Consider the following 15,174-nt stretch of genomic DNA (forward strand, 5'->3'; position numbering starts at 1 on the left):
TGGAATCACAAAACATTAAGAAGAAATTACCTTCAGAACACAGTGTCATTTGTTCATTACGGTTTAGTTAGAACAGTATACAAATTATCTTCCTTGACCACAGTAATTCATTTGAATAATATGTCTGCTCATCGGATCTGCTGACAAAATATGGATTGCCATTTAATTAAATCCTATTTGTTGTTACAAGAGGAGCCTCATCTATACACTGAAAATTACAGAATGGTATTATATGAAGCGGATATTTAAAAAGGCACACACTATTCAGACATTTTCAGGTTCAAATCTTTATTGTTTTAAAAGTCTACATGTCTTTTACAATTACAATAACTTGTTACTTAAATGACTCTTGTATGGTTAATGTACAATGAGTTTTTTCCTGAAACTCAACCATGAAATACAATTTTCATCAATATGATTTTTCTAAATAGGTTAATACAAGACTTCTGTGTTGTTGGGAAGGTTCAAGTGCTTCACTTTAAATCTAACAGCACAGGGATTCTTCCCTTCAGAATCTATGTGGTCAATCCATCAAAAGTGCTTTTGAAGATTGCAGATTTACCTGGGACTGATTTTCAGATCAGTCCACCAAATTAAAAGGTTGTTTTTTTAATCATTAAAGGGCATTTTAATGTAATGAAAGAAGATGCAGTAGTTATCTTTATTTATCTACTGAGGCAAACTCATGTTGAAGAAAAATTATGATTATTGGCATGCAATGAACACTCCTCTTTAAATAGCTGATGACTTTATACATATTATAAAGAATTTGTTAAAGAGTGCAAGTACTTAAATGATTTCACAAAAGGACATATGCCGATAATAATGGTAACTAACATTTAACATCTAAATACAAGCTAATGTATATTTAACAGGCAATTAACATGGCTAATAATAAGCCATGATGCACAAGGTTTGCCCTTTGTGAAAATGAACTCCTTTGGTCCACACTCCTAAAGTTATCTGGGTAGAAAAATCGGAACAGTTATAGGGCCAGGGATTTTAATGAAATTCTTGTTTCTAAAATGTAACCCATTAAAAATTAAAAGTAGTATATCTGTGAAGCATATTGTCACATGACCTCAGTATAAAAAGATGGCCTGCTACTTGGAGCGATGAATGAGCACTGAAGGACAATCCAGAAAAGAATGAGACAGAATAAACAGAGTTTCCACTGTGTTATACTTTTTTGTTCCACGGCACTGCTTTCACTCTGTAGAATTTTGTACCTAAAGGAACTTTAAATCTGTTTTGTGCCTAAGGAATAAAACAAACAACATTATTTCAAATTACATACCAAAAATGTTGTTCTATTTTATTCTGCTTTCACTAAGATTTTTCAGAGCAGGAAGTTATTTGCACCCCCAGCACTTTTAAAACTGACTAGAAAACCCTATTTGTCTGAACTGACAGCCGAAACCAGCCAGTGATAGCTTACCATTAACAGGGAGATGTGCCAATTGGCTAGTAGCACTACTGACTGCTCTATGCTGCTCCAGGGGTTAGTCCTCTGGCCCTGTGATACAGCGATAGCTCAGAGGTTAAAAAGCCTTTTAAAAATGAGTATTTTCCTCCTGATTTACGCAGTCTCTCCAAAATAGCTCATACAAATGCCAGGGTGGATGGCAAAATTACAGATAAACTACTTCCCCAAATTCATCTTTTGATGTGCACAGGACATTTCCAATTAATTCATCAAGGCAAGCATAAAACACCCTCAAGTAAGAATCTATCAGTGTGAATATTTCCAATCACAAGTAATAACTACTGGGTAGATTCTGCCATATTTACTCCACAAGCAGTCTCATACATTTCAATGGTGCTACTTGAGGAGAAGGTGGTACTGAACACGGTTAAGAGTAACAGAATCTGGACCCATTTTCCTTGTATACTGATTTTAATAATTACATATTTATCAGTAATATTCCCGTACCTTTTTTGCCTGGCAATATTCCTTTTCCATTACTTTTCCTAGCACCCAAGGTCTTCTAGATGCACCTGAAGCTAAACAGAATCAAAGCATTACACATGATATATTACTGTCCTCAAAGAGATAGGCCAGCATTTTCAAACATGGGTACTGCAAACTAAGCTCCTACACCAAGCTGGCTTGATTTTCACAGGGACCATGCAATTACATGTCTGAAAATTTTGGCTATAATCTTTTACACTGAAATACTTTAAATTTCATAACTAGTAATATTTAGCTGTAATGATGAACATATACAAATATTAAAATGAAAACTAAAACAGCCTTAGAAACAACAGGATAACTAGAAATTAGAACAACTGTACTGGGACAAATTAGTAACAAAACTCTTCATGAAGACAATTTAGGTACTGGCATATTACTACAGCAGCTAGGGAACACATGCTTATGTTGCAATCTCATTACAAAAATGCTGTTATTTATTTTACTCTTTTCAAATAGTCAGTCATCAGCATGAAGGAAAATCTTAAAACAAGTGTGAAAGGAACGGATCATGTGATATACACACTATGCATATGATAAATTTTCAAACTGGCATATTAATGAGAAACAGTGTGTTTGAAACATTAGACTAGAAGCCAGGAATCACTGATTTTTAATGTAATGTCTGCAAATGATTCATTATGCAGCCTTGGGGAAGTCATTTAAATTCATTTGGCCAGGTACTCCATTGCATGTGCTTTGAGCCATGCCACTGGCTAATTCTGGCTGTACTGAGAGCATATACAGCCCTGAAACAGTCACCATGAGACTCACCCTATGGTGTGTAAAGTCTCTTACCCCCCTACTCCTCCCTGCTACTACTGTAAGGGGTATATAGATGGGATAGTTCTACACTGTGTCAATCCCTGGCTTTGGTTTTGCCCTCTTGGGTTAGGACTAGAATGCAGGACTCCAGACCCACCGGTAAAAACAACAGCATACAAAGAAGACTGTGAATCTGTATGTCTTTAGTAACCATATTAAATAATACCTTAGATAGTATATTATAGCTCTTAAACTTAGATGTAGCATTTATTTTTATACATGCAGTAGTTACATGTATAAATTATAGTTTTCCTTTACATATAAAAGAAAGAAACTAAGTAGTGCAATGAGATACAGACATGAAATCACTGCTTAGGTATTTACTGTATATTACCACCACCACTTGAGACTAATACAACTGGAAGAGTTTAAAAATCACTTTTATTTTTCAGCATTTATGCTGTTTTATTTTTTGTGTTTCTCTCAGTTTAGTTAATGAAAATAGACTCACTCAATTCTGAGTTTTCATGAACTAGCTCAGTGCATCCATGTCTGGGCTGTGCACTTTATAGAGGAATATTTAAATAAAACAAAAACCTGCTTTCATTGACATTTCAAATAAAAATCAAAACACATTTGTACTTAATATTACAGGTTTGTAAAATCTTAACTTCCATTACAAATATTTTGGACCTAACTGTTAACCACCTGACAAGTGTTTTTAGCAAGCAGTAGCCTTTCATCTCTTCAGGCTGCCTGCTGCCCATAATCCAAAGCCCTCATCAAGGCACACATTCCTTAATCCCCTCTGTGTTCCCATGACCCCTCATTGTCACTTATCTGGCCCAAACATGAATAGTGGTGTACCATCTTTGCTGAGGGCAGCCAGGCTTTGGTTCCATTGGGGAAAAAACCGGAAGTGGTCTTTATTAGTAAAGACAAAAATAGTGAGAAAGCCCTAGCTTTCCCTGACACGAGCAGCTTACAATATCTAAAAGCTGAGATTTGTAATAATATTGCAGAAATCGGCAACTCTGCAACCAATTTCAGAATTTACCTAATCCCATTTTTCAAAACAAGCAGAGGCAGATTAATGCAAGACTGAATAAATAATGTTCGGCATAATAGGTGGACGCATGAGGGATTAATATTACTGTGAGAAGTAGATGTGCATCAAAGGGCAGCTCCAGACACCTCATTTTGGGGAGTACTAAAATGGTAACTTCCTGTACTTGGGTACGTCTTGACTAGTGTCCACCACAGCCATACCACTGTGCTCATGGCTGATCTGAGAATACGGGAGAAGAATAGTGATAAATTCCAAAGAACCATATCCCAAACTTCACTTGTTTCATGAGGAGGTGAATGAGTGATCTCTCCTTTCCCCCGCCTTCTGCTGCACAAGGGGAGCCCAAGTACTTGTTTCTTTCAACCCTAGCATTCAAGTTTATATTTCTTTCAACTCAAGGACATGATGGTAGCACTCAGTTTACATTACCAAAGATGCCTTTTGTAAGGAAATGGGTTGGAAACATTTAGGAAAAGGAAAGCTGAAATTCTACTTTATATTTCTAGTTCTTCCAAATTTTGGGGCCCCAAAACACAGGCTTTGCAGGTGCCCAAGTAGCAAGATCTGTAAGAGGTGCTGAAAATTAAGTTGCTTTGGAGGTAGAAAGGGGGCAATGAAATGGGAATGTAAATTACAAGGGGTGACCTCACTGGTTGATGTTAAAATGTGTGCAAGGAACACAGCAATGATTTTAAGAGATTAGTGTACGTGTGAAGCAGTTGCAGTGTGCCTCTCTAGATCAATAATATCTACAAGAACCATACTCCATTTATTTTCTTTGTGAGATGCTTTATGTCTATTACTGTGCCTATCACCAATCTTCACAGCATTCCCAGCAGTTATTAAATTTATGACTAATAACTTAAAACTAAACTCTAAAAAAGTGGTTCTATGCACATCCTCCTCTCCACTTTTTAAGTCACAGTACTTTTAGCTTACCATCTTTATTTGCCAGATTCACACAGAAAACAGGCAGAGATCAATTTCCCAAAACTACTTTTAATAAAGTCTCAATATCCTGTACGTCATGTGTTTCATCCAGACCTTAAAAATTATCTCTGGCCTGAGAAAACCCAGAACAAATTTCAAATTGAGAAGCTATATGTGGAAAGTTAAAGGACATTTGTGTATGCATCAAATTTATTTTTTTGTTGGAGCCCTCCTTGCGTTTAGCTGGGGATGGACATGCCTTTCGCCATCACTGTGTCTCTTGCACCAAGCCCAAGTATAGCCGGTTTACCCTCCTTTCCTTTTTTCCATCCATTCTCTCCCACACCTCCTTTTTCTGTTTCCTCCTCCTTTTCAACAACTTTTCTTTTTGCTTGCTCTTCTGAAAAAAAATTCTTTTAGTGAAGTCAGGGTTGGTGGGCTGCTGCTTGATTTCATTGTCCCGTATACATAAGATACTACTTTGCCCAGATGCACTGAAGACTGCTGAGGGAAAAGGTGGGGAAGATGAGCAGGACTGAAGAAGCTGCATGCCACTTTACATTGGCTGTGTTTGTTATGTGGGTCACGCAGCTTGCCTTGCCTCACTGCTCCTCTCTCCTGCCCTAGTCGTACTGGGCTACTCACATATGCCCCAAGGGGAACCACTCCCAGTGCTGGGAAACATTATATTCCTGGTTTATAAAAGCATGGCAGAAGTCTGATTGGCTCAATATGCACAATAGGGTCCTTTTTTTGAAAGTGTCTAGCAACCTTAATCATGAAGGGGGAGTACCATCTCTCCACAATTTAAACAAGTAACATTATTGGGAATGGGGAACTTGTACATACCCTATAATTACACAAATAAAGTATCTTTGATTTTGAAAAAATAAACCCTAAGTCTGTGCTTATAATTATATACTCCTTAACATTCTCTTTGCTGAGGATGTTCATGTAACCTCATACCTGTAAACCAATGGCTAGCAAAATGAATTGGGAGGGAAAAACATGTTGGTTTGGATACCTAGGTTCTATTAGCCTTATTTTATATTTCGTAATTATAGCTGTGCCACTGTGATGCCATTGTTAAGGATGCATTCTGTTTTGTATTTAACATGGGAGTTCAACCAGTTTTATAGGAAATGCAGTGTATCAGTCTCCAATTTTCAGCGCAGTCTCTGTATTCTGTAAGAGTTTGGTGGACTATTGGAAACTATGTAATTATTTTGCTAACTACAAAAACTTACTAGTGTTATCCATCATAACACTATGCCATGGTTTGCTAATGGAGAAAATGTTCTATGGTGGCAGTTTTCCTTCTGATACCTGTGGAAGCCTTCATGAACAGATTAAGAGAAGAATATAAAACTATCTTTTGATACATGCCCTCAATAATGTTCATTGCATCCAAAGCTGGGGGCACAGGGAACAGATTTTGAGAGGCCATGGCCTCTGTGTTGCAGAGAAGATTTTCAATGAACTAGCTACTTTAAAAGTTTACTTTTAAACACTTATTTCATGCACTGCATATCATAATAGCAAACAAAACACTAAGAACACTGAAGTGAATAAACATAAATAGCAAACAGAAAGGAAGTTGCAGTTTCCTAAGCTTACTTGAGAGAGAACTGAAATAAGTACCCCACAAAAACCTTGAAACACAGAAAAACCACAGAAAAATCCTGCTTTGCTAAACTTGAGCACAAAGAATTAACAATATCTAAAGCAGCAGTTCCCTGGCTGTGGACTGCGTACCCAGATGGGGTTGAGAAGATTTCCACTGTGCAGAATATGTCATTTTGTTCTGCACAGTATAACTTCACATGTATGGTGTATGTGAGGTCATAATATATGAAGAACACCATTTTGCTCTACAAAATGGCATTCTCCGCACAGCGTGACCTCATGTACCATATGTACAAGGCATGCTGTGCTCTTCAAAATGATGGCTTCCATGCTGTCTGAGGCCCACAAGGAAATAATTCACTAAAATGAGGTCATGCTGGCAAAAAATTTGGGAACCCTTGATCTAAAGAACACATCTTCCTGAAAGAATTTGAGCACTGCTGAACTTCATTTATGTAGGGTTGAGAAACAGCAGCAAATGTAGGCATTTAAAAATCAGGAAACAAAAAGTTATGGTTCTCTCTTAATTCTCTCACACTGAACATACAGATCCATAAAATTCCATCCATGCTGCAGGAGATTTCTTTGCCTGAAGGGAAAATACCTCTAAATAAAACTGAGCCCTTGTTTTCTTTTTAAAAAAGTCAATTCCTTTTACAGCACAGGTGGACGTTCAAGCCTCTGCAATTGACTCAGACCCAAATTTTGTAAATAGCAGCACAAAAACAGACCTACACAGCCATCATCAAAACTTTGTAGTTATTTTAGTACCATAAATAGTAACATGACTAAGCCTAATGGTAATTTCTTATGGTACACATATCAAACGTACATGTATGTATGCAGAAATATAGTCTTAAATGTGTTTTGCAGCATACATCAAAAAAGGATGACTGCATTTTGCTCTAACTGTCCGAAGTACTCACTTCTGGGACAATATGTAATATGGAAAAGTTCTGCCTAAAAAAAAAACCCTTTCAGAAAATTACTGAATGAGGCTATAATGAAAATCTCAATGTCAGATTAACTACAACTTTTGCTACAAATATACATTATGTATCAAGCTAAAACATACATCTATTTACGTAATTATTAAACAGCTGTTAGAAGAATAAGGGTATAAGATCATGTTAAGTGCCTCAGAACATTATGTCATAGAGTTATCTGACACTTACCATACTCACCTGGCTTCAGATCCAGCGCAGCAAGAGACTCTGAATGTAAGAAATACAATGTTGGACTGACAGTAAATAATACATAGTTGTCATGGCGTTCGTCCAAGATAATGAGAACCAAATCGCCAACCTGAAAACTGGATAAATAAGAATACTTAACAGCAAAATATAAAAATATAGTATTGAATATTTACACAGATTACTAAAGCACTTTTTAAAAAGCATTACACAGATCTACTTATCACTATTTGAAACACATTTTAGAATTTATGCATATCTGTACATTTTGTAATGCCAGTTAATTGAGTATTAGGTTTCCTATGAGGACAATGTCAATTCCTCACCATTTAAAAAAAAATAAATATTTTTTCTCCTCACAATGTGCTTCAAATAAATTTTTCTGCAAGAAGTTACACATAAGCAACTGGGATGTGCCAGAGGCTACCCTGGGTTGTGAGGCACCTTGTCACCACCTGCTAGAAGCATGAGGGAGTCTTGTCTGTGCCTGTTGTGGATCAGCTCCTCAACTCCACCAGTCTCTGGCAACCCAAACACTAGTTTCCAGGTCTCTGCAGGCCTCATTCTTTCTACATAAGTTAGCAATAGGTACAAACTCTTTGACCATCCCTCTGGAGAGATCAGCCCCTGTTCCACTGACCATGCACTGAACTCTCAGGTCATCCTCTACTCACAGAGGAATAGCATAAACCAGCTTACAGGATTCAACTCAGGATCACTACTTTGCTTAACACAAAGCATTTAGATATATTATAGTGAAGGCAAGAATAAGCTTATTCTCCAATGACAGTAAGAAAGAACATTGGAAAAATGATTACATATAAACAAAATTGTAACACGCTTTCTAGAGCTTAAACTTAACTCACAAGACCTACAGGATAGTTTATCTCAAGCCCTTTTCCCAGTTTTTTCAACCAGGATGACTGATATCCTCCTTCAGATATATCAGAGCAGACCTTTGATATTCACCTGAAACCAGGGTGTTCCACCTTCCTGCTGTTTACCTCTTCCTGTGAATTACTTCTGAAGTCTCCAAAAGCGCTTCATTAGCAGCTGATTCAGTGCTTTTTCACACCTAAAATGAAGCTGCACCACTGTAGTGCTTTAATGAAGACACTACCTAAATTGATGGGAGAGGTTCTCCTGTCGATATAGGTATTCCGCCTCCCTGAGAAACGGTAGCTAGGCCAACAGGAGAATTCTACCATGGGGGTCAGTTTAATTATGTCGCTCAGAAGTGTGGATTTTTCACATCCCTATGTGATGTAGCAATACCAACCTAATTTCCTAGTACTGATCAGGCCTCAGTATGTTAATAAACTTCGGCTGTAGGACACACAGTATACAATGGTCCACCAGGGAGATAAGTATCTCCTACTTCTTGTCTGGAGAAGTTAGACTCAAGGAGCACTACATATGAGTGGCCTGCCTTTAAACTACAAGATTCAGAGAACACAATTTTCAGCATATACACATAATTCCTCACATATTTTCCATACAATGATTATAATGACTAGTGTAACAAAGGTGTTGAATAGAAACCTTACATGACATTATTTTGGTGAACTGAGGGGACATTTGTACCCCTATGTAGCCCTGTGCCCTCTGACAGTTGGCATCAAGAGGTCTTGGGTCACACCAATACACAGGAAGGTTTGTGTGGGAAAATATCTCTGAGAGGTAAGAGCTAATTTAGACCACATAGTTTTGTATGTGTAGTTGGGATTATGTTTTCCAGTGTGCATTACTTTGCATTTATCAACACTGAATTTCATCTGCCATTTTGTTGCCCAGTCACTCTTTAAAAAAAAAAAAAAAAAAAAAAAAGATCCATTCGTAACTCTTTGCAGTCTGCTTTGGACTTAACTATCTTGAGCAATTTTGTATCATCTGCAAGCTTTGCCATCTCACTGTTTACTCCCATTTCCAGATGATTTATGTATATGCTGAGCAGCACGGGTCCCAGTACAGATCCTTGGAGGACCCCAAATTTACTTCTTTCCACTGTGAAAACTGACCACTTATTACAATTCTTTGTTATCTATCTTTTAATGAGATACTGATCCATGAGAGGACCCTCCCTCCTATCTCATGACTCCTTTTTGCTTAAGAGCCTTTGGTGAGGGACCTTGTCAAAGTTTTCTGTAAGTCCAAGTACACTATATCCACTCCATCACCCTTGTCCTTTCACTATTTTTTTTTTTTTTTTAAATTGGGGCTGTGGAAGAAAACAAGTCCTCACTCTACGTTTGTTAGCAACAAGTCAGAGGCACTTTTATTACGAGCAATTGCAAGGGAAGTCTGCAGTCAGATAGGAAGGGCCCCTGACCTTAGGCAGACCTTCCCCCTACAAGCAGCATAAGACAAGTATTTATACCTTCCCATTACATGCACCAACAGCTAATGGTTATCCTTTGTTTATACAAACTCCCTCCAGACACTACTTTACCTCAAGGTTTCTGCTTAAATCAGCATTCCATTCTTATCAACTAAAGCAAGCAGAAAAGTGAGGTGTGAAGCAGCATCTCTTACAATTTTTGTGTTGTAAGTGTCACATTTCACTCTATTCTTAAACCTGACTAAAACATGTACCCTGCTTTAATTCTGCTTCCACATTCTCCCCTTTTGAGCTTATAGCACAACTAATATTATGAGCCTCTATTATGGTGTTTTTAAAAAGTTTCCATGGATCTTGTTTTTAATTTCCATTTAACTAATCTACTCATTTTTGTGAAGTTCCCCTTTTCGAAATTTAAATGCTACTGTGGTAGGTTTCTCTGATATCTTTCCCCCTACGAGCACGTTAAATTTTATTACATTATGGTTGCTATTACCGAGTGGTTCAGCTATATTCACCTCTTGGACCAAATACAGAGCACACTTGAGGATTAATTAAAGAATTGCCTCCCCCACTTTGTGGGATCCAGGACCAAGCTTTTTCAAGAAGCAGTCATTAATGGTGTCTAGAAATGTTCTCTCTGCATTTGGTCCTGAGATGACATGTACCCAATAAATCTGGAGGCAGATGATATCACCCATTATTACTGGGTTTTTTATTTTTACAGTCTTTCTAATCTCCCTGAACATTTCACCATCGTCATCATGATTCTAGTCAGGTGGTCACTAGTATATTCCTACTGCTATACTTTTATTCTTGAAGCATGGAACTTCTATCCATAGAGATTCAATGGTACTGTTTGAGTCATTTCAGATTTTCACTATATTTGACTCTATACTTTGTTTCACATATAATGCCATTCCTCCATCAGCACGACCTACTTTATCATTCCTATGTATTTCGTACCCTGGTATTACTGTGTCCCTTTGATTAGCATCTTCCTACCAAGTTTCTGTGACGCCTGTTATATCAATATACTCATTTAATACCAGGCACTTTTAAATTCATGTTCCTGCTTAAAAGTGAAAACTCTATGTAATGCTTTTTCTTAGATGTTAAAAAGACTGTATGGACCTCTTCTGAGATGTGCATTTGCAAATGTTTTACATCCAAATGCAAGCATCTTCTAATATAAAAACTTCCTAATGTCGTTGATATGTTAAAGGCAAGATGTTTTATATACCACTACAGAACTCAATGACATTACTATAACTGCACAGCAAAGAATACAGAATATTTATATTAATTGGGGAATTAAGTTATTTAGTTAAGCAATTTCCTTTCCAAACTCAGAAAGAAAATAACTTTGCATAGACTGTTAAGAAGAGCTGCCAATGCCTTTTTGGATGGCTAAGTTTAAAAAGACTATTTTAAGAACTGGGAAACTTTTATCTTTGATGCCCATCTGAAACAAAATTTCAACTCCTATTAAGCTCTGATGGAACTCAAATGATATTTAAAAAAATGGACTAAAAAAAAAATTAAAACTCTAAAGATGCTGAAAATTTCCTGCCACAAGACAATTAAATGTACACTGCATATGAATTAACAGACTACATGTCATGAACTGAAGATATTACTAAGACCAACTCATGAGCCAGTAAAAGGACAACAGCAGATCTGAATCCAGCCAAGCCTGAAAGAAGTGTTTTCCTCCTTCCAAGGGATCAGAGGAAAGAGCGGGATAAAGCTTCTATGAATTGAGGAAGCAAACTAGCAGCACTCCCATCTTTCAACTCCATGCAACACTCTCAATGCAGCCTCTCACCTCTGCTCCATGTCTCTAAGGCCTGGTCTACACTACGTGTTTAAACCGAATTTAGCAACGTTAAACCGATTTAACCCTGCACCCGTCCACACAACGAGGCCCTTTATATCGATATAAAGGGATCTTTAAACCGGTTTCTGTACTACTCCCCGACGAGAGGAGTAGCGCTGAAATCGGTATTGCCATGTCGGATTAGGGTTAGTGTGGCCGCAAATCGACGGTATTGGCCTCTGGGCGGTATCCCACAGTGCACCATTGTGACCGCTCTGGAAAGCGATCTGAACTCGGATGCACTGGCCAGGTAGACAGGAAAAGCCCCACGAACTTTTGAATTTCATTTCCTGTTTGCCAAGCGTGGAGCACTGATCAGCACGGGTGGCCATGCAGTCCCAAATCCAAAAAGAGCTCCAGCATGGACCGTACAGGAGATACTGGATCTGATCGCTGTATGGGGAGACAAATCTGTTCTATCAGAGCTCCGTTACAGAAGACGAAATGACAAAGCATTTGAAAAAATCTCCAGGCTATCATAGACAGAGGCCACAGCACAGTGCTGTGTGACAAGCGTAACAGAAAGCCAAAGAATCAAATAGACGCTCATGGAGGGAGGGAGGCAGTACTGAGGACTCCAGCTATCCCACAGTCCCTGCAGTCTCCAAAAAGCATTTGCATTCTTGGCTGAGCTCCCAATGCCTGAAGGGTCAAAAACATTTTCCCGGGTGTTTCAGGGTATATGTCATCAATTTACACCCTCCCCGCCCGCCACGAAAGAAAAGGGAAAAAAAAACGTTTCTCGCCTTTTTTCAATGTCACCCTATGTCTACTGCATGCTGCTGGTAGATGGGGTGCTGCAGCGCTCAACACCAGTATCCCCTTCCCGATGGCAGATGATACAATATGACTGCTATCCACTGTCATCATCAGCCCGTGAGTGCTCCTGGCTGGCCTCGGTGAGGTCGGCCGGAGGCGCCTGGGTAAAAATGGGAATGACTCCTCGTCATTCCTGGCAGATGGTACAGAACGGCTGGTAACCATCCTCATCATAGCAACTGGAGGCTGAGCTCTATCAGCCCCCACCTCTCACGTCTAAAGAAAAGATTCTGTACTGCCTGGACTATCATAGCAGCTGGAGATTGCCTCCCCCTCATTTTATCTCACTAAAAAGTCAGTGTTTCTTATTCCTCCATTCCTTATAACTTCATCACACAAATGGGGGGACACTGCCATGGTAGCCCAGGAGGGTTGGGGGAGGAGGGAAGCAATGGGTAGGGTTGTTGCAGGGGCACCCCCTAGAATGGCATGCAGCTCATCATTTCTGCGGGCTCTCTGGGACTCTGACATGGAGCGGCTGTGCTCTCTGGTTCCCTAGTACACTTGCCTCATATTCTGAGCAGGACAAAACATAAAGAAGGGAATGACCCGGGGAGTCATTCCCATTTTTGTCCATGTGCCCCCGGCCGACCTCAGTGAGGCCAGCCAGGAGCATCCATGACAGCAGCAGACGGTACAGAAAGACTGATAACAGTCATCTCATTGCCAATTTACAATGGCATGGCAGACGGTGCAATAGGGATGGTAACTGTCTGCTACCTTGCAAAGGCAAATGAATGCTGCTGTGTAGCACTGCAGTACTGCACCTGTCAGCAGCATCCAGTACACATACGGTGACAGTGACAAAAGGCAAAACGGTTCCATGGTTGCCATGCTATGGTGTCTGCCAGGGAAATCTAGGGAAAAAGGGCGTGAAATGACTGACTGTCATTGCTTTCACGGAGGAAGGACTGAGTGACGACATTTACCCAGAATCACCCGCGACACTGTTTTTGCATTGGGATCTCAACCGAGAATTCCAGTAGGTGGGGGAGACTGCGGGAACTATGGGATAGCTACGGGATAGCTACCCACAGTGCAATGCTCCGGAAATCGCCGCTAGCCTTGGTACATGGACGCACATCACCGAATTAATGTGTTTAGTGTGGCTGTGTCAAGGCGCCTTCCTAACTCTGAACTTTAGGGTACAGATCTGGGGACCTGTATGGACACTTCTAAGCTTAATTACTAGCTTAGATCTGGTATCATTGCTACCATCCAGAATTTTCAGTGTCTGGATCACTCTCTTTCCCCCAAAACCTTCCCCTCCCTGGGTAGCCTTGAGAGACTCCCTCACCAATTCCCTGGTGAGTCCAGATCCAATCCCTTGGATCTGAAAACAAGGAAAAATCAATCAGGTATTAAGAAAAAGGCTTTTAATTAAAGAAAAGAAAGATAAAAGAAAACCTTCTGGGAGAGATTAGCATACCAGCTACTCTCACAGACAACAGATTCAAAACACAGAGGATGTTCCCCTGGGCACCAATTTATTTATACAAAAAAAATACCCAATTTGATTCTACCTCTAATTGCATAAGACAAGTTACAAAGAAATAAACATAAACCTATTTATTCTTTTCTAAAACTTACTACTCTGATAAGAGGCTGGTTCCTTGATCTTTTTCACTCCGGCTGAAACTGAAACTCTAAACAAAGGAAAAACTTCCCTCCTTCCTTTTGAAGCATCTTGTTCCCCCATTGGTCCCTCTGGTCAGGTTTTAGCTAGGCTAGGTGAACTTTTTAACCCTTTACAGGTAAAAGAGGCATTAACCCGTAACCATCTGTTTATGACAGGCTGCGTGCACTCGACTTTATACAATCTGTTTTACAAAACCGGTTTATGTAAAATCGGAATAATCCCGTAGTGTAGACATACCCTAAGACAGCCACAAATCTACATCATGAAACAACTTTCCAGTTCAGATCCAACATCCCTCAGACCTTCCTTTGCTTAATAATAATAATAATAATAATAATAATAAATAATATAGTTAATTGCAATTATCTTGCTTGTTCTTAATCATGATAAAATTACTTGGCACTCAGTTTGAAACACCCCTTTCTACCTCACATTATTTTTAAGTAACCATATGAACTCAGATGATCAGAAGTGGGTACTAACGCATAAAATAAAATACCTTAAAGAAAAGGATGACCTTGCTGTAAACACCAACAGTGAAATCTGAAGTTAATAGCAAAAAGCCCACTGACATCTGTGCATCCTGGATTTGCCCCCAGTAATTTTTAATAGCGCCTAGCCAGTTACCATGATAGACATCTCTGAAAAAAAGGCATCTTCAGAAGTAATCTTGGGAATTCATATGGTCACATTTTTAGCACTGCACAGTTATTCTGAATGGAGAAATTATTTCCTGGGCGTAAAATTATAGCTGAAATCTCCAACTAGATTTGTCATTATAGAAAAGCCATGAAATGAGAATGAATCCAAGTTATGGTGATGAAGGTATACAAATCATTTAAAAATACATTTGTAGCCTCGTGGACCATGTATTGAAGGCTTGATTGTAATCGAATATAAAGAATCAAATTTAATAAAGATTTATTACTAAGGAAATTCACTGT

At 38.9% G+C, this 15,174-nt stretch overlaps 1 protein-coding gene across 5 annotated transcripts in view; it reads right to left on the reverse strand.

Moving 5' to 3' along the window:
* Positions 1–271: 271 nt before the first annotated feature.
* RB1CC1 (RB1 inducible coiled-coil 1) overlaps positions 272–15,174 on the reverse strand; it is a 167,521-nt gene continuing 152,618 nt past the window's right edge. For 4 of the 5 annotated variants that reach the window (XM_050942869.1, XM_050942872.1, XM_050942871.1 and 1 more), the window contains 3 exons: positions 7,538–7,674; positions 1,934–2,004; positions 272–1,257 (listed from right to left, as the gene is read on the reverse strand). In XM_050942869.1, the coding sequence (XP_050798826.1) occupies positions 1,180–1,257; positions 1,934–2,004; positions 7,538–7,674 (286 nt within the window). In that variant the 3' untranslated portion in view covers positions 272–1,179. The remainder of the gene's footprint in view (positions 1,258–1,933; positions 2,005–7,537; positions 7,675–15,174) is intronic. The other variant, XM_050942870.1, reaches the window with a different exon arrangement.

The sequence above is a fragment of the Gopherus flavomarginatus genome, chromosome 2 (assembly GCF_025201925.1).
Source record: "Gopherus flavomarginatus isolate rGopFla2 chromosome 2, rGopFla2.mat.asm, whole genome shotgun sequence".
Lineage (NCBI taxonomy): Eukaryota > Metazoa > Chordata > Testudines > Testudinidae > Gopherus > Gopherus flavomarginatus.